This window comes from Amia ocellicauda, chromosome 8 (genome assembly GCF_036373705.1).
Source record: "Amia ocellicauda isolate fAmiCal2 chromosome 8, fAmiCal2.hap1, whole genome shotgun sequence".
Classification (NCBI taxonomy): Eukaryota; Metazoa; Chordata; class Actinopteri; order Amiiformes; family Amiidae; genus Amia; species Amia ocellicauda.
In genome coordinates this window covers 42,685,132-42,705,681 of record NC_089857.1, presented here as the reverse complement: position 1 = coordinate 42,705,681, position 20,550 = coordinate 42,685,132, and the positions used below count along the sequence as shown (strand labels likewise).

The 20,550-nt window shown below is 49.0% G+C and overlaps 2 protein-coding genes across 2 annotated transcripts; one reads left to right on the top strand and one right to left on the bottom strand.

Annotated features, from left to right (window-relative positions):
* Nucleotides 1-11: 11 nt before the first annotated feature.
* ubxn8 (UBX domain protein 8) lies at nt 12-3,776 on the top strand. Its single transcript, XM_066711513.1, has 8 exons — nt 12-231; nt 997-1,125; nt 1,548-1,618; nt 1,781-1,903; nt 2,133-2,276; nt 2,605-2,646; nt 2,749-2,823; nt 3,400-3,776. The coding sequence occupies exons 1-8, from the start codon at nt 147-149 to the stop codon at nt 3,568-3,570; spliced, it is 840 nt and encodes a 279-aa protein (XP_066567610.1). The 5' UTR covers nt 12-146; the 3' UTR covers nt 3,571-3,776.
* A 72-nt stretch (nt 3,777-3,848) lies between these two features.
* Nucleotides 3,849-18,204, bottom strand: ppp2cb (protein phosphatase 2, catalytic subunit, beta isozyme). The gene is made up of 7 exons (XM_066711511.1): nt 17,779-18,204; nt 9,112-9,321; nt 8,708-8,881; nt 7,959-8,048; nt 7,677-7,838; nt 5,189-5,307; nt 3,849-4,645 (listed from the first exon to the last, which is right to left on the bottom strand). Exons 1-7 carry the CDS (start codon nt 17,878-17,880, stop codon nt 4,573-4,575), a joined length of 930 nt encoding a protein of 309 aa, XP_066567608.1. The 5' UTR covers nt 17,881-18,204; the 3' UTR covers nt 3,849-4,572.
* Between the last annotated feature and the right edge of the window lie 2,346 nt (nt 18,205-20,550).

The following is a 20,550-nucleotide window of genomic DNA, read 5'->3' as shown; positions in this document are numbered from 1 at the left end:
CAAACCCGGGCGTCGCGCCGCTAGTGGGCGCTGTCCACCCTGCGTGCGCGTCTGAAGCCGCGGCTGGACCTGCAGCCCCTCGCCTCTCCCTTCGTCTCGGGAGCAGAAACGCCCGTCGTCGTTAATAAGCCTAATTAACGAGAGCAATGGCGTCTGCGAGGGGCGCGGCGCTGCTCGGGGGGGTCGCGCTGCTGCTCTTGTGCTCGGCGGCGCTGAGGAGAAGCAGCCTCGGTAAGGGGGTCGTGGTCGGCTTTGAAAACCTCATTTGTTTTGTAGATCTGTTACCATTTCCTTGCAGTGTCGGTTTAGTTGGCGTTGTTTCAGTGAACGTGTGTAATCGTCATAGATGTTGCAACACTGTGTCATTAAGTTGCAACAGTCGGGTGACGGGTGCGGCTCCTGTGATCACGATCGACGCGTTATTTTAACGTGGGTTTCTCTTAATACAGCGAGTTACAGCTGCGGTATTGTTACTGCGTGACACCGGGGGTGGGGTGGTGCTTGTGGTGGTGGTTTGCTGTGACACACCCGGATGTGACCTGATGGCTTCCGTCCGAGGTTGAAATGAGCGCCGCCGTCACTGCTGGACATCCGAGTCCGACAATCTGATGCACACGGGGCTCCGGGGGAAATAACAGCGAAGCAAAGACAGACGAGCTGAAATGCATTATTTCCCCTCCTGTATTCCTTGGCTGTGTGTTTGTTAGGACACTGGACAAAGCGCAGCTGCCCCCATCTTTACACTGTGGCTTGATAACAGTCCGGCTGACATTGTGCGCCAGAGACCCGACACGGCGAGGGTTTTGGGAGAGAATATCGTTTGTAGTCAATTAAAAACATGTCGTTGTACTGCTCCTACAATGGGGTTTACAGCACCTTTACCTCTAAACTACTGCTGTGTGCGGCTTCTGTATCAACTGGGCTGTAGAGTAACACCACCGTGTCTCTCTGTCTGTCTCTCTGTGTGTGTCTCTCTCTCTCTCTGTGTCCCCACAGGTGTGAGAGGTGTGCTGCTGCTGGCCGGGCGAACTCTCCTGGCTCTGGGTCTGGTGAGTGGGCTGGTGTCGGCCACGTCCCGCTGGTTGAGCTCCCGGTCCCTGCCGCCCCCCCAGGCGTCCTCCGCTGGTATGTGCCCCTTCATGTTTACCACACACAAGTGCGGCGGCGGACCCAATGAACGCAACTTCAGAATGGCAGATTGGCACGGCACATAAATATACATTTAAAAACTGCCTGAACCCCTGACTCTGGTGCATTAGTCTCCAGTACTCTTACTTCATTGCTGTTTTCAGAAATGTATCTAGACCTGTGTGCAGTTGGTTTATTACATCAGTTACAATGAATTCCTCGGGTCAATTCTGATGTGTATAAGATTGTGATTTTGAAATGCCTCATGTTGTGGGCATTTTGTTCCTTGTAGTACAGGGGGTTCTCCTGTCTGAGCCGCAGCTGGGGGTGTGTCAATTCCAGTTCTCGAACTGACTCCGAATTGCCCCCAGTTTTGATCCGCACATCGGCGCTGAATTGCTGCTCCGTTTCGTCTCCAGTTCCAGAAGATGAGGTGGATCGGAAGCGGGACGTGGCCAGGAGAGAGCTGCAGGACCAGCACAGCGCGAGGGTGAGCAGCCGCAGGATCCCCGTCTCCCGTCTGTCTCTCTCTGGCCCTGACACGCGGGACTCTGCCCCCTGCTGTGCTCCACGGTGTCTCCCTCGGGGTCCACGGTAAAGATGACGCTCCTGTGCATTCGGCCGCTCATTCTTTTCTGTGGTTTCGTGTCAGGCCTCCATGTATCAGGAGGCGGTGCTGAGGCCGCGGCAGGAGCTCAGGGTGAAGAAGAAGGAGGAGGACTTCCACAGGATGACTGGAGGAAGCTGGAGGCTGACCGTGGGGCAGGCGCTGGGGGTGAGGCTGCTAACTGTGCCCAGGGCCTGGCGGCACTGGTTTCACAAACCCCGATGAGCTCTAGTCTTGGATCACCCTATCTGAAATAACATGGGGGTGTGGGGGGGTCCAGGACTAGTGCTAATTGTGGTCTGTGGTCTTCGCTGGTCTGTGGCTTTGACACGGTGATGCTCGTGAGATGGCGCTCTGAAAGGCGTGCTCCTCAGTGGTGGTGTGCGTGTGTCCTCAGGGCGCGGAGGACTCGGAGGGGGCGGCCTGCGCGGACCAGGCCGGGATCGCCGACACACCCAACAGAGAGGCCGTGAGGAGGAGGAAGCTGCCCGAGAGCGCCACCCGGACCCCCACGCCGCCCCCGCCCCCCAGGCAGAAGAGGGTGAGCTATTGGGTTTGAAATGAACCCACACACACCTCAGACGGGTCAATCCCAGGGACGCTGCTCAGTCTGGGCTCAGACGTCTAATCATGTTTTTATTAATGTTTTTTAAAGCCTTGAACTGATCTAACTGATAGCCAAATAGTCAAAATAATTTGCTGTCATCGAGACTGAACTGTCACACACTTGCAAGCCGGCATTTTACACGATGCTAGAGTGTGTGATCGAACGGGCACATCTGTTTTCAACAGCACATCTTTGTGACTTTTAAGACACACGATACACCAGGATTTAATGCCACCTTTTCTGTTCCGCTGTCGATGCCCAGGTCATCGTTTTACCTGACGAACCTCCAGAGGACGCAGAAGGGGTAGGTACCATCCACGCCTGGAGAAACTCGTTTTGAGGGTCAGTCCAGTTCTCCTCCCTGTAGGACCTGCACGCTGTGATGACGGTCTCTGTTTTGCTGCAGGCGGTGCGGGTGGCACTCCGATGTCCCAGTGGACGCACCTTCCGGAGGACGTTCCTCACGACGCACAGCTCTCAGGTAGCGAAAACGTTTAGAAATGCACTTAAAAAAAAAAAAAAAAGTTTCCTTTTAGCGATCTGAGTAATCCAAGTGGCCTGTGCTGGTTTACTGAGTAATACTACCAGCGGCCCGTTAAAGAGTCGAGATCGGACCTGTAAAATACTGGGCCACCACACTGACAGAGTGGACCTCTGACCCCTTTTATGTGAAGGTTTATAGCTCTGTAAGAAAAAGAAATGCTCCTGTAACTCCCAAGAGTGATACTGTGAGTAAGAATGACTTGTTTAAGTTTGAGGAAATGGTAGGAAGGTAAGACAGACAAACTGCATCACTGCTTACACCCTCAAGTCAATAATTCATCTTATTACCCCCTCCGTGTCATAGTGTTGTAAATCTTGTGCTTGGCAACTTCACAGCAGAGACTGTGGGCCTCATTAAACCCTTTCATCGGCTGTACGGTGAGAGCCAACGCATACAGAGCTGGTTTCTGCCACGGCACCATCGCTCAGTCACCCTTTCTGCTCATCTCACTGCATTTTTAACCCGTTGATTGAAAGCTCTGGCGACTGACGACACCCTCCCCCCCCCGTGCAGGTGCTGCTGGACTGGATGCTGAAGGTGGGCTACCACCCCGCCCTCTACGCCGTGTGCACCACGTTCCCCCGCACCGCGCTGCACACAGGCCGTGACCTCACGCTGGCGCAGGCCGGCATCGAGAAGGACACTGTGCTCAATGTGGACGAGAGAGACCCCTCGACCACCTGAACGCCCCGCCCGTTTCTCCTCCGGTCTCCACCCAGCCGAGCCCCAGACGACGGTTAACGGTTGCCAGCCGCAGTCACCGCAGCTTCCCAGACACGGCACTCGAGTCTCCCGTGGTTTGGCCTGTGAATCCGATTGGCAAACTCCCTGTGTTGACAACTCTCTGCAGGTCGGGAAAACCAACCCACAATAAAAGCCCATGAAGCAAATCGTTCTCTGGATCTGCCTTAAACACATCGCCATCTGTCAAAACAAAAGCGCGCTCACAGCAGCCCGGGCAGTTGTGTCGTTTACGATCAAAAGTACTTTATTTGTTCAAATACACCAAAGAAGATGCAATCACTTAATGACAAATATACAGAAAAAAAGGTACAGTCAACACAAAACAGTAAGTTCAGACAGTAAAATGGGAAGGAGGAGGGGAAGGGGGGGTAGGGTCCTTCTATACGAAAGCAATTCCAAAGCAGAGGATTCCCTCCCTCCACTGAAGTGTTCATCCTTAAAAATAATGGTGGGGGGGCAAGGAGGACGAGCAGAAGCTTGTGCATTTGTCCTTAGAAAATAACAGCCTAATTAACATGCCTGGCGTTGCTACAACTCAAAATGTACAGTTGTCCAGTGAAGTTGATAAAGCAAGTTGTCACATTAACTCCTTAGTATTTTAATTATTATACAGTCCAGGAACAGAATAACATCACTACCAATAGTAAACAGCAGGCAACCTCGACTGTCGGGCTGAACGCTAGATGGGATGTGGCGCTGCGGTACTGATACACTGGGCGACTTGCGTGTGTGTACTAAATGCGTATCGTTTGTTTGTTTATGGCACATTTTGGTCCATGTTGGTGCTTTCATGTTGTAACAGATCCCACGGGTCGGATTTTTGATTTTTTTTCTTCTCTCTTTTTTTAAAATCAAGGTTTCGTCGGTTTGCGTTTGTTGTCGTTTTGCGGGTCGTTCTCGCCACACCGGGCGGGCGTGTGGCGGTGGGCGGGGCGTGACGCTTTATAGGAAGTAGTCGGGGGTGCGGCGCGTCACGTGGGGCTCTCCGCGGCGAGGCGCTGGGTCGAACTGGAGGCTGCGGGAGGAACAAACACACGACAGGGTCACCACCACCAGCCTGGGCAGACCACACACACTGAGTGAAATTCTGAAACTGAACTGTTAAGATGGGCAACAGCAGTAGTTTGTAATGTTGCCAGTAATGCTCAAGTTTGATCATTTTCTTCACTCAACCTCAAAGCGATTCTCAGACAGCCTGTAACTCTCCATCCTTTCAGACCTAACCAGGCGGTGAAAAATCACAGCTGGGCAAGACCGGCGGTGTTCAGTGGGAGGATTGTGCCCCCTGTGAGAGGCTGCTCTCACGCATTCCAGTTTTGCTACAAACGAAAAGAATATCCTGCAGAGATTAACATATCTGAGTGAGCAGTGAAGGTCAGCGTGCGCCGGCACTCCAGAGGGTCCCGCTCACCCCGGCGCCACGGCACTGCGGCATTTATATCACACGAGTGTCTGACTCAAGTAAACCATTTCCTCATCTGTGTCTACAGTAAAGCCACGCTCAAGTACTGCTGTTTGGGACAAAAAGCAAAAAAAAGCAAGAGAACCCTTTACTTACAAGGAGTATTTAAGAGTATCATCCAGCTCCATGATGGCCGCCTGGTTGCCACAGCGGTAGCAGTAGTTCGGAGCACTGAAAATGGTCACTACATTCCGGTCGTGACACCAGTTATATCCCTGGAGAGAGAGAGGGAGAAGTTAAATCAATTACTGAACCAGTCACCTGCTCAAAAATCAAGGACCACAGCTGGAGAGTGAGACTAGACCAGTGGTTCTCAACCCTGGTCCTGGAGGAGACCCTACTCTTTTGGTTTTTGTTCCAACCGAGCTCTCAATCAGTTAATTGAACTAACTTCCTAAATCAGAGCCTTTTCATTATTTTAAACCGTAGGGTTTTAAGTATAGAATTGTATAAAGAACCAACTTTTTATCAGTTACACAAATTTAAAGATTCAAATCTAAGCAGATTGTTACTTCAATTAAGGGTTCAATTAAGTAATTGAGAGCTCGTTTGGAACAAAAACAGCAGGGTTGGGAACCACAGCTCTAGTCTAGCAACCGTTTTCATCTGTCAGTGTCACTGTGACCTAGTTGATGTGCTGAACACCAAGAATCTCTTATAGGTCAGAGGTCTTTGATACAAAAACACCACCATGGGTGGTATGGGACCGAGACTGAACTGAACCCATACACAAGAGTTTTGCAATCCGACCAGTCAGGACGAAGACGCCGGCTCTCCCAGCGCAGCCCGTAATTAGGTAAACCAAATGGAGATGGAAAACAGAACAGAACTGGAAGCTGATTGCAGAGTACAACTTAAATAATTAATGTGAAGTCACAAGATCTGTTCTTTCCCAGTCAAATCCTTGTTTACTAACCAAACAGTGCTATTTTTACACGCCTGATGGTCGACTCAAAGGGAGATATTGTACTTTTAAGACGGCTCTCTCGCCCCCCACGCCAGGATAAATAACCCTTCTATTGCTTACAAAATGAGGCCAGTACAGTAAAGCCCACAGGAGCTCTCTCTCTGCAGCAGATGCCCTCACCTGCCACAGCGGTGAGAGAGACGGCCCTTTATCAATCCGCGCCGGAGCTCCGCTGCCAATTGTGGCTCTACAAGCGATTAAAGCAGGGAAAACTGTAATAATTGCTCGTTAGGTGCCGACGCGTAGCTGTAGCCGTGCTTGTTCTAAAGAGAGGAGCTCGGATGCACAGACGCACGCTGCCATATTCATCCGCACAGCTGCCACCTCCCAGAACAAGGATACGGGATCATGTCTTCACAAGCCTGGTGCGTCTCTGCAGAGCGCCGTCGGCTCCCCGATTGCCACACCAGCCCAATTTAATAAAGTACAAGGATTCTTTGTCTGTGGGGGATCAGGCACTGAGGAGAAACGGACCGGGCGAAGGCTTGCCAAGTCTAATGAAGACACAAACATGAACCTCATTTATATTTACAGAAATCTAAATGAACAAACCTGAGTAAGAAGATGATGTTTAAACTCAGATGGCAAAAATAAACCGGCAGGATTGCGATTTGAAAAGCAGTGTGCAGATTTCATATCCTTTGATCTTCCTGGATGAAGTCGTCAAGATACATTTTGTTTCATTTGCTTTATTGCTGGAAATGACGTCGGCAGCCAGCGTCTCGCGGGGAAAGGGGACACGTGTTCAGTGCCAGGAGAGCCAGTCACTCGGTCTTTAAGTATGGAGGTGAGGACAGCCCTAGTGGCTGCTTTCTGGGCAGGGTGGCAGGTGTGTACGGATGCCAGGCGGCAGGCAGCAGCGAGCGTCTGCGTGCCATCCGTCTTGTGAAGCCTGATCCAAGCACCTCCCTCTCACCAGAGCAGCCTGTCAGAGCCGTGCCCGGCGTCTCGCTCCAGGAGGACCAAGTCGTGGAGACAAGAGTCTATAAATAAGCCCAGAGCACCAGGCCGAGCGCGGCTGAATTAGTTATGCGTTTTAAAGCCGAATCCTCCCGTAGTGCAGCTCCTGTCAGCAGTTCCCTCTTACTATTACTTGCCCGGTCAGCACCAGGAGCCCCGGCACACCCACCCCAGTGCAGTGACCAGGGTCAAGTCCAACACAAAAATCATCATCATAACTAATAATTCTTCTGAAACGTAGCTCAGAGGAGCTTTTCCAGATCAGCAGGGACACACGCACCCGGGGACACAAATGGAAATTGGGCTTCAAGGCATTCAAGACAGAAAACAGGAGACACTTCTTCACACAGAGAGTCACAATCTGAACAAACTCCCCAGCGATGTGGCTGAAGAGACAATTTGGGAACATTCAAAAACAGACTGGATAGGATCCTTGATCACTTAGTTATTAATGGACACCAAACGAGCACGACGGGGCGAATGGCCTCCTCTCGATTGGACACTTTCTGATGTTCTAATGTAGAGAATACATGCCAGCCAGTGAAAATGTCTGGGGCCTGGTTGTGTCCTCTCACACTCGTGCCACAGAGCAGCGACTGAGGCTGATGGAACAGTCCCCCCTCACCCCACCACAGGTGACATCCCCAGGCTCCATACCTCCATGACGAGCTGATGGGCACGGGACACCAGGGTGAGGCCGTTGGCGTGATTGAAGGTCTCCGAGATGTCCTGTCCGAAGGTGTAGCCGGCCCCTCGGGGGGAGATGCCCCAGCCCCCACGGTCGTCTGGGTCTGACCACAGCAGGTCGCACATGGGGCCCTGCAACGCAACACAACAGCGTCACACGCCACCAAGAGCACAGGGACTCACAGCACCTGAGCTTTGCGTTTGACACGGTCAGGCACTTATTAACCGAACAAGATATTATTCGAGTCTCACCTCGTGGGGAACCTCCTGCAGGCGGTCCAGAGCGCGGATGTGATCCAGTGTGTCTATCGAGGGGGAAAGGCCTCCGTGCAGACAGAATATCTGAGCCACACAGGGAGGGAGAGAGAGAGAGAAAGAGAGATCGAAAGGGAAAAGGCATCAGCAAAACACAACGTCCACAAAGCACTGAGCGCTAACACACGTAGCACGTTTCTCATCACCGACTTTGAGTCACAGGAATACAACTCTTCCTGCTAATGAACTGCTTTTACTTTACCAGGCGGCAGACATTACCTCCCCTGCGGCCTTTTTGGCAATATCTTTCAATTAGTCCCAATAAATTAACGTAAGAAAACGTTGTTTCTTTGTCTCAGTTAGGGCTGTAACTGACTCGGTCTAGCTCTGAAACCACAATCTAAATACGAAAGCAGTTTCAGAGACTTTTACACGATCTACTCCAAGACAAAAGATAGAACTAAAAAGAATGGACAAAAAACAACCTATAATAATAAAAAGACATTGTAGATCACCAAAATAGACTGAGCTGGGTGGGGGGTTGTTTCACAGTATTGCGATCCATCTAGGCTTTATAGTTCTATATAATTAACCTATTTAGTGGGCGAACTAAAAAAGTTAAACAAAAGAACCACTATTTCTCTTCTCTCTCTGCGATTCTCACGGCCTGTGGCTCCTGTTACCCAGACCAACCCCCCACACGCTGGCTCATCCACACCTTCCCCCCCCCCCCCCCCCCGACTCACCTGCCCGTCCACCAGAGCAGTCAGGGGAAGGTAGTCGAAGAGATCAGTGAAGTACTTCCACACGTTGGCGTTGCCGTACTTCCTCAGGCACTCGTCGTAGAAGCCGTACACCTGAGTGATCTGTCTGCTCTCGTGGTTCCCTCTCAATATCGTGATGCGCTCTGGGTAACGGACCTGTGGGGGGGACACAAGGACAGACACGGCCTGGTCTTAAGGCATACGAATATGAACACACGGGACGGGTCGTTACACCTGCTACGGCTTTTTATAAAAGCAATAAAAACGACTAACAGAAACCACAGAGCTTTCAAAATCCAAAATAAAAGAAAGACGACAGAGTATGAGTGTGTATATATATAAAACAGTCAAACAACAATGAGATGCACTAATTCAAAGAGACTCACCTTCAGGGCAACGAGCAGCGAGACCGTCTCCACAGAGTAGTACCCTCTGTCCACGTAGTCTCCCATGAATAGGTAGTTGGTGTCGGGCGACTTGCCCCCGATTCTGAAGAGCTCCATGAGGTCGTGGAACTGGCCGTGCACATCTCCGCACACCGTGACGGGACAGCGCACCTCCTGCACATTGGACTCCTTTGTCAGGATCTCCTTTGCCTGCAGAGAGAAAGAGAGACACCGGGGCGGTGAGCTCACGGCACAGCAGGACACACAGGGGCCGTTCAGGGTCTCATCCGTATCCGTCACTTGTTTCTCCATATTATTACCAATATATAAGATTTGGAGCTGAAGATAAACTTATGGCAAGGGTGCTGGTACCAAATGTTCGAACACAAGTAACGCCACAACACTCTGCGATCATTGTGAAGAGACAGTGTCTACAATGTGTGGCTCCTTACAGTGAACACAGCGCTCACTCACCGATTTAAAAGGAGTGAAAATATATTCTAGATACTCTGACAAGCGGTGATACATAGGTGTGCTGTGGACTATCAGCAAGACCAGACCTGATCAATTGCATATGAATGATTGAGGCGGCATTGATTGGACTGGGCGAGAGAGAAAGATGTAAGACAAAGAATGCCGGCTATGTTTGTGCGTTTAGTTTCAATGTCTCTTTCCAGTTAAGAACAGGATAGTACAGCAAGCAGAATGCAAGACTCAAAACAAATAGATTGAAGTTGGCAACACAGTGTAAAAGATGTCACAAATCCTAGTCTCTTAGACATCTCTTTAAACATTCAACATTTCCAGAGAAAAAAAACAGTCACTCTTGCCTACAAAAGAAGAACACGCAGGCCTCAAAGTGGTTTTTCATTGGCAGTGATAATGCCTTTGAATGCTCCTTGCCGATCCCAAGAAATACCTCTGCCGGTCTCACTTCTCAAATTCCACAATCGAGGTCTGTTTAAAAGCTTCCCTGCCGAGATTCTTACTGGCAATATATCAAGGGGGAGCAGATGCGCTCGCACCTACTGAAGGAAAAGCAGAACAGCTGCGAAGGATTTTCAGACAAGACCATTTGTCACAGACTGTTATTTATCACAGTTTAGCGCTCTGAGGTCGGGAGTCGGCTGCACGCCCCTATCAGTTAAACTCATGGCTGCGTCTGCCAACACTGGAATCTCATTCAGTTGATTTTACCTCCAGTTCTCTATAACACTCCTTGTGAACAAACACTAGTGTAGCACTGGGGAAATGGATCTGGGAACTGCAACGTCTCGAGGAAAGCAGTGACCCCAATGAAAGGTTTACGGCCCACAGTGAGATGAAAATGGATGCCTTGATGGTTGTACACCATGGGAGAGAGCACTTTCTTTGAAGAAGGGTAATATCTGCAGAATGAGATCGATCACATTAAAACCTTATAACAATTCCAGGTGCAAGCATTTAGCCTGTGATTACTACTATCAACAATAAAACCCAACTAAAACAAATAGATCTAGTTTAAGAAATCTCCAGACTGCTTGGCTGGTTGATGAAGCAGTCGATCGCACATCACCGTTGGATGGCTTACTAAATATGGCAATAGTGGGATATGTAGGATGGCAACAGCATTCACAGAGCAGCAAACGGATCTCAAATGATAGCTACCATTACGTCCATAAACTCATTTTACTAGGTGTTCTCCGTGGGATGAGTAGATCATTATATTTAAGCCTCCATGCAGGAGGCACTCTCTTCTGGAAGACCCAGGTCCCCAGGGGACGGATTTATAGGAAACTTTCCTTTGCAGTTGCACTTACGAACCTTTTCCTGGTAATGAAATACAAAGACAAGAAGGCAATCAATACTTCTATTTTAAAACAAAGGCAACTCGAAAGCGAAGGCTTTGAAACTGAGCAGATTATAATCATGACAATAAACTATATTACCAAAGGCAGAGAGACAGCCGGCTGTTGGCACGGGGCATCTGATCCCAAAGCGGGTACAGATAAAGATCTGAATACAACAGGCTCGTATATAATGGAACATATACTTGTGTCTTCCATTTGTGCACAGAACCCCTAGCTATCAGACAGTACTTTGATGTTAAAATGTAGATACTATACAGAATGTTCCCACTTTCTCTTTTGTTTATTTCTTCAATATTGTTTTTTTGGAGATCACCAGGTTTTGGGTGCAAAATGTCCTGGTATACTTTGTAATTTTAAAGGACATTTCTCTTTGTTTAAGTGCAAATGAAATGTAGCACAGGACTAAAAATAGCAGCCTCCAGTCCCTCTTTAAACTGATTACAGTCATTGAGTAGGAAGCAGCAGTGAAACAGCTGAACGACTGACTGGAAAACTTAAGGGCCAAGACTCGGTTTATTCGGTGTCGTGAGTTATTACCACACACACACATATATATATATATATATATATATATATTTAATTTAAAAACACTAGTTAACTTTCACACTTCGAAACAAATCCAGTCCAACCTGACACCTTTACAACCCCCAAGAGCAGTCCGGGAGACATGAAGACAACACACAACATGCCGAGATCTATATAAATAAACGTCTCAACTACGCAATTTATTTCCTTGACATTAACACCTCTTCAGTTTCGTTTGTCATTGTAGAGTCATTAATGTGACCAAATGTCTGTTCACTGAAATAGTACATTGTCCCTCCCTTAGTGGTAAAAAACATAAAGTAAAATAACATCAGGTGCATGGATAAGACTGGCCTCCACGGTCCAAACAGACAGCAGGAGGATGTGGAAGGACCACTGCAGTACCCCGCAGGCTACAGAGCACAAGTCTGTGGTGCTGGAGTGAAAACGACACCAACGCAGCACTTTACAGAGAACACAGAAGTACACCCCTATGTGACCAATTTGTCCGTTGTCTATTGCATGTGCAAACGAATGGGCCGAACTCCCAGATGCACCCTCTCGTATGCTGCTTGTGGCCTCTTATCTCTTTCTCTGACATGGATTTGCTACAGTGTTTTAATATATTCATTTTCCTCTGAACAGCACAGTGCCCTTGAACTTCCCTACATGCTGTGAAAATAACGAATCATTATTCCCTTTCCGAATGAGAGAGAAAAAAATACCTGATCTTGTAAATGCTATTTATATTGCAACTGCAGAACCTCTGTCTTTATTTTAATGATAAACATGTTGATAACTGATGTAAATGTAGCAGTAGGGTTTGAAAACAAGCCCAAGCGCCCCCTCAGCTCTTTCTGAAGCCAGGTGGGGCTCTCCTGGTCAGGGGTTGACAGCTTGGTACAGTCAAAAACCAGGTAAGTGAAAACAAACCCGGACAAAAAAAATCCTGCTCTGGTTTTTCATGTGGAATGTACACCTGGGGCCAATTAGAGTTGAGTAATTTGCAAATCGTATGTTCGATCAATTACAGTACAGTTACGCCCTTGTTGTTCCTAAGATTTCAAAATGCTAGTAACACATGATCTAATTTTGCAACTGACCATCACCACATACAACATATCTGTTTGGCCTGCTTGGTGTAGGGCCTTTCAAAGCACCATAACTGGACAGCACACCTTTAATGCTACACGATATCCCCTGGATTTTAATTCAGGCTCAGTAAGTGCTGTTATTGTGGTTTTAATTATGCCTTGCCATAAGTCTGGTGAGAAGCTTGGGGATCTCGATCTCGATCTCAATCGCTAGCCAAGCTGGGGGAGTACGGACACATTTTCAACTGCCTGCCATCTAACACCAGAACGACAACAATAACTTCTCCATGTTTAGAGCAGCGGGGTAGCAGCCAGCTCGGGGGCGGGGCCTACGTGTCCACAGAGGCAGCCAGAGCCAAGCCCCAGTCTGAGGAGGCAGCTGCAGGTTTCCGTAAACCATCGACAGCAAGAGTGAGCTCACCACCGCCGGCTGCACTCTGGAGACGCCGCTACCTGCACGGAATGCTCACCGAGCCACACCCGTGCTGAGCTCAGCGGCTCGGCAGGGGAGCAAAGTCCATGACTGCGTCGCTTTTTTAAATGCCACAACTTTTCCCTTTCTTGACTACAGAAACATTATAAGCCGGGACTGTGAATTGTAACTGCAGTACAGCGAAAGCCCAGGTGGAATCAAGACTTCAACCCACTTGTCAATCTTCAATCAAAAACTGTGTGCTTAATGGGAGAGAGGAAGGAAGAATCCTCCCGTGAAACAAAATAAGACAGGCGTGGTAATTTGGGTCTCAGGACCTGGACAAGTTGACTGATATGAAAAAGTACCCAATTTCCAAAATGAAGACGCCACAGGGGATGCATTTTTCTGGCACCCCATGCAACCCCCCCCAGTTTGTTAGCGGTCTTGCACAGCCTCACACACACTCCGCGACAACTTTAGCTGCGTCTCCCCGTCTCGATTTGCCCAATCAGTTATAATCCTCCCACACACATTTGTCGTACTGCAGTCTTTTTCACTCTTGCTTCAAGCGCCTGTACAATTTCAGTGGGGTTGAGCTCTGAAAACTGAGGGGAAGCAGCAGCATCAATCTGAAAACCTGAAATGCTTCTTCCTACTTTAAATACATCTGTGTGATAAGAGTTACTAGGACAGTCCCTGCCAAATACAGCACCATCCCACATCTTAGCATTACGTGGCCTCTAGACATTTAAACATAGTGCAGATATATATACGATGCATTCAACTTCTCCACTGTAAAATAAAGCCTATAAATGTTCTTTCGTGTTTTTCCCCACAGCAGAAATTCCTAACCTTTATCTAGTTTCCCTTTTAAACCCCCTCCCTCCTCCTCTCCGCGCACTCTCCCATGTTACCATTGATTACTCTCCAATCAATCGGGGATGACTTGCAGAAATTTTCCACACAGATGTAATGATACCACGAGACTTTACTAAAGAAGATCCTTCCAGCTGCAATAAAGTGTTATGAAATGCATACAAGTTTGGATTTAAAAGATGAGTGCAGTGTGAGAATAGAGTAATGCACCATGTGTTAAGGTATTTTAGTTTATTAGTGAAGCTGCAGGGGGGCCCTGTGCTGATTTTGCATTGAATGAAAATTAAAGCATCAGTGGATTCCAGTCCCCTGTACACCTCAGCAACCCACAACAAATATGCATTACATATACTGGGTATCGTTCTCATTTGTGCAAGCAAACAAACGCAGAAGCCAAAAGTCAATGAAAATGACAACGCTGTGTTTGCATCACTTCCTGCACACACTTTCCTCCTCTCCTCTCTGTTTCTCCTCTGACAGAGCCAATCAGCTGGCTTGTCCCACATTTTCACAGCACGGCTCTCATCTCAGTTAGTTAAGGTTCTGGAAGCTGATTGACAGGAAAATAAGGACTGTGTTAGATGTGCTAGTATTCCCTTGCGAGCAAATGAAGTGAAAACACCAAATAAATATCCATATTTTATTCAGAAGTGGATAGTATTCAATGGTTTAAGCATTGTTAATGGTCCTTTCTTGGTATTCTATATGACTACCTTGGGATTTACAGCAATCCTACATATATGACTGCCAATAAATGTCTTGGTGTTAAAACTAAACTGCCAGTTGCTATGGATTTAAAAAAGTAACAGAAACTGGGTAAGTTTGTACTTCATCACCGGAGGTAGAGTCTGTGCGTCTATGTGCACCGGCGCTGCTGCAGAGCTATCTATCGGCCATGTGGGCGTTTACCACGGCCCACGCAAATCCAGCCTGACTCTTCACACACTGCCTCGCAAACCCAAAGAACACCTTTACTAGAGAAAACACGGAAATACATTTATCTTACAGGAAATAAGCTGCCTAACTAACACAAAACCCAGGCATCTGAGGTTTCCAATACGCAAACACATGATAACACAGTATGGAGCTTCCAACTGCCCCAGGTAGTGTCCTGTGATTACAATCCCTCTGTGCCTCTGAAATGGGTCCTGCTGCCGAGACATAGTCCTCATAGATTCAGAGAGAGAGAGAGAGAAAGAGAGAGATACAGACTAAAGAGACGCCAAACAGAAAGACAAGGGCAACACTTGAGCTGCTTTTCCCATGAAGCCACAGGCCATTACCTCGGCTTCGCTTTCTGCACTCTTAGCTGGCAGTAAATGGCGCTCAATAGACAGCGTGGCTCTACAGAAAAACATTTCCATCAAACACCAAGGCAACAGTTCACTGAGTGAATATCGCAAATACCATCAGATGTGGAATTTACAACTACCCCATATAGTGCTATTTCAGCAAAATCCACAATGTAAGAAGACTTGAGCCTGCAGATCTATAAGTTATGTACAGAAGCACATCTCCTTCATGAGACATGCTGCAGCAGTGTAAGCCTCCCAAAATGAGCTTACACCTGATTTTATTCCACCAGTGTCAGTCGGGCCTACTGACACACATCCAAGTTTGACTTTTTCAAAATATTTAATTGACCCACTTTATTTCTCAGTTTGATTTGGCTATAGGGGGAGTGTGCTGGAGTCCAGGAAGGACCGAAGATGTATACATTATCTGCCTGAAGAACTATCGAGCAACATCACTGCCGATCATGGCCTCACACTGACAATCGTGTTCTCGCATTCTTGATCGTTTTCCTCCTTGCTCCCTTTCCCGTAGCCCTTGACTGTGACCCTACATCTTAACAGCACTTAGCTTTCACCGTCCAGGATGTAGGACCTCACTTACTGTACGTGTGTAAATTGTAAATTGTAATTTGTAAAATGTATTTTTTTGAATTGCTATGTTTTAGCTAAATTGAATTTGTAATGATTGATGCCTTGTACTTAACTGTATTTTTGCACTTATGTTGTAAGTCACCCTGGATAAGGGCGTCTGCCAAGAAATAAAAAATAATAATAATCGCTCAGGAGGAAGCAGGCTAGGGCAGAAGAGACCTGTCAGGAGTGATGCTGCTCAGTGTGACCTTCAGAGAGATGCAGTAGCCTTCAAAATTAGAACAATATTTAGCAAAGGCAACTTACCACACCAAAAAAACCAACAACTGATATGGGGGTGTTATGTAATTTCTGTTTGAGGGGTCATCTTCTTGGCCAAAGCTTTTTCCATGACTGCATCCAGTGACAAAATGCTTTTGCTAGTCGGGACAATCCAGAAAGAGCAGTGACATTACATGCATGGTCAGTTTTTCCATCGGCGATACAATAACAGGTGATGGCACTCAGCCCAATGAGCTAACCAGGACAAGAGGCCTGCTCCAAATTGAAACATTTCTTATGTTCTTGTAATAAAGGACCATTTTAATAGCCAGCTTTCCACACTCCCCTTCCTATTAAAAGGCACGAACTCAAATACTAAAACATGTATATAATTCAAACTAGTACATGCAAAGTTAAGCAGACCAGGGGTAATACAAAGGCTGCTCAGGACAGAGATCCCACCCAGAAGGAAGCTCAGAATGGAGACGGAGGAGGCGAGCACAGCATGAGCGAGGGGCCATTCAAGTCATATCTACAGCACAGACGAGCTAAACACCACTGTCTGTCTTAACGACACATCCGAACAAGAGCACTCATTGTACAGTAAAACTTCGCCCGCCACACTAATCTGTGAACGACAGAAGCTCGGGCACGTTTGCTTTCTCCGCCAAGTACAGGTTACAATACAATGGCGCAACTGAAAATGGCATTATTTTATTCTTCCCTAGTTAGGAATAAAGCCGTAGCCCAACAGAGTAGAACAAGTGAGGTACGGGAGGTCTCCAGATGATGCCCACAGACCAGGAGTCAAAGCACCTGGGATTGCGTGTGATCCAGCCCAGGACAGCATGACTTGACAGGATTGGTTTGCTTAATCTTGCAGAAGAGAACATTTTACTCAGTGACGTAACAGCCACCTACAAACAAGCACATCATACTGGGACCACGGGTGTGGCGATATAGGTATCGATAATCGGCGATTAATGCATGTTGAGTCCAGGACCAGAGCACAGGGCTCCTTTGATAGAGGCCTGCAGACCCAGCACTGAGATCACGGTCCTGTACATTCACCATCACCACTTCAGTCACAGAAACCCTGTCCTGAGGGCTGAGGCAGGAGTATTGCTGTCCTCTGTTACTGCTGGGTGTGGGGGGTGTTTTCACATTCCCTACAAGCTACAACTCGCCCCCAGTGTCTTCCTCATCAAAGATTCATACCCTTTCGTCTGAGCGGTGCTGAGACAGGAGCTCGGCCTTTGAAATTTCACAAAGACACGGACGTCCTCCCAAACAAACACAAGCCCAAGGGGCACGCACGGGTCTGTAACCCCGGCAGAGCACGTCTGCAGACGCACACAGCCCGGGTTTCTGCCGGGGTCTTAAACAGAGCTACAGCCCCCTCTGCTCGCAAACACTCCCCGCCACAGCGAAGCGCAGCACGCATGCGCAGCCGGCTCACTATCTTGCGGCCGTGCAGCGCTCGGTCCTGACAGCTAGAGAACAGGTGGAGCACTATTTGGCAGCGCGGCGGCGGCTGGGCCCAGGCAGTGACAGGCGACACAAACATCGTACGCGGCGGGTAACTGTGGACGTCGACTAACAACGAGGGGGGTAGTTAATAACCACCCCCAGGGCAGAAATGCAAGAGACACAGAGCCTTAAATAACGACAGAAATGACCTTCAAGTCCAACTTTGACGCACAGCACGTCACGGCGGCTGCTGAGGACGCGCCGCCGGATCGATACACAAATGACGGTACCTTCTCGCACAGCGTCCGCACTTGGTTCTCCGTCAGCTGCTTGCACTCGTTCAGCTGCTCGACCCACTGGTCCAGCTCCTTCGTGAACGCCTTGTCGTCCATGGTCGAGGCGGCAGATCTCCGTCGGCGGTGATGGCGCGGCGGCTGGACCCGATCAGATCACCACACAGCCCTGCGTGCCGAGACGGGCGCCCGCGGCGGCGACACCTCCGCGTCCGAAGAGGCTCGGCGGGGGGGAGGCGGAAATAAACGAGGGCGGGCGCTTCACTACCGTCCCCGACTGCAAGGCCGTCGAGCGCCCGGGTCGCAAGGGGTGGGAGATCGAAGGAAAAAAAGCAACAACGGCGCTGCGTTTCTCAGCTCCCTCTTCCCTCCGACCTTCCCCGGGAAACTCGCCTGTGTAATGGCCGCCCGGCTCCGCGCTCTCCTCCCCCTGACGTCACCGCCATGGCATTCCCAGCACAACACCAGAGACGCCGTGACGTCGCGGCTGCGCAGCGAGAAGTGTCAGCCGCGCCTGTGAGCGCCCTCCTCTGGTAAGAAGACTACACAGCAGCCACAGCGCTACTACACAGCAGCCACAGCGCTACTACACAGCAACACAGCAGCCACAGCGCTACTACACAGCAGCACAGCAGCCACAGCGCTACTACACAGCAACACAGCAGCCACAGCGCTACTACACAGCAGCACAGCAGCCACAGCGCTACTACACAGCAGCACAGCAGACACAGCGCTACTACACAGCAACACAGCAGCCACAGCGCTACTACACAGCAGCACAGCAGCCACAGCGCTACTACACAGCAGCACAGCAGACACAGCGCTACTACACAGCAGCACAGCAGCCACAGCGCTACTACACAGCAGCCACAGCGCTACTACACAGCAGCACAGCAGACACAGTGCTACCTACTACACAGCAGCACATCAGCCACAGCGCTACTACACAGCAGCCACAGCGCTACTACACAGCAGACACAGTACTACTACACAGCAGCACAGCAGACACAGCGCTACTACACAGCAGCACAGCAACCACAGTACTACTAAACAGCAGCACAGCAGCCACAGTGCTACTACACAGCAGCACAGCAGCCACAGCGCTACTACACAGCAGACACAGTACTACTACACAGCAGCACAGCAGACACAGCGCTACCTACTACACAGCAGCACAGCAGCCACAGTGCTACTACACAGCAGCCACAGCGCTACTACACAGCAGCACAGCAGACACAGTACTACTACACAGCAGCACAGCAGCCACAGTGCTACTACACAGCAGCCACAGCGCTACTACACAGCAGCACAGCAGCCACAGCGCTACTACACAGCAGCACAGCAGACACAGCGCTACTACACAGCAGCACAGCAGCCACAGCGCTACTACACAGCAGCACAGCAGACACAGCGCTACTACACAGCAGCACAGCAGCCACAGTGCTACTACACAGCAGCACAGCAGACACAGCGCTACCTACTACACAGCAGCACAGCAGCCACAGTGCTACTACACAGCAGACACAGCGCTACTACACAGCAGCACAGCAGCCACAGTGCTACTACACAGCAGCACAGCAGACACAGCGCTACTACACAGCAGACACAGCGCTACTACACAGCAGCACAGCAGCCACAGCGCTACTACACAGCAGCACAGCAGCCACAGCGCTACTACACAGCAGCCACAGCGCTACTACACAGCAGCACAGCAGCCACAGCGCTACTACACAGCAGCACAGCAGCCATAGTGCTACTACACAGCAGCACAGCAGACACAGCGCTACTACACAGCAGCACAGCAGCCACAGCGCTACTACACAGCAACACAGCAGTGCCACTACACAGCAGCACAGCAGACACAGCGCTACTACACATCAACACAGCAGTGCTACTACACAGCAACACAGCAGTGACACTGCTACTAAACATCAGCCACACTATTACACAACAACACAGCAGATACAGCACTACTACACAGCAACACAGTAGCCACAGCGCTACTACACAGCAACACAGCAGATACAGTGCTACTACACAGCAACACAGCAGATACAGTGCTATTACATGACAACACAGCAGATACAGCACTACTACACAACAACAACACAGCAGCTACACCGCTACTACAAAGCTGCTACAGTGCTACTACACAGCAACACAGCAGCCACAGCGCTACTACTAATGCTGCTTGTAAGCTGTCATCTTTGGCTTAAGCCAAGGGTTAGGAATTTGCTGAGAGGTCAAGTTGAAACTTGAAACCCAAAGGAAAAAAAGCTATATTGGGATGTATGGATTAGACAGGAGTAACTAATTCTTAGGGTTAGTCTTCTCGTCAATATGAAAACATTTAAGTGAATTATTCAAGTTGAATATAAACCAGTATATATTTATACAGTTTTATCATTAAAAACACTACGACAGTAAAGTGGGCCAGAGACGTAGGATTTCATTTGTATTCATTCAGTCACAATGTAAAAAGAAATGCCTGCATATGAGTCACAATCAGTGGGTTCCTCAAACAGATTGCGTTGTATTTTATGTCAGCGTGCTTGTACAGTTCTCAGTGACTGCATAGGTATCCCAGTCATCAGCCAGAAGAAGCATTTGTATCACTGTCCATTGACGTGTTTGTGTGTGTGCCCTTAGCAGAAAAACAGTAACATTCAGAGACATTACATAGACGAGTGGTGAAACTGAACTACGCTATTTGCAGTTCATAGCAGTAAAAACACTTTCTCATGCCTTTGAACAGGACTAATTGTGTCA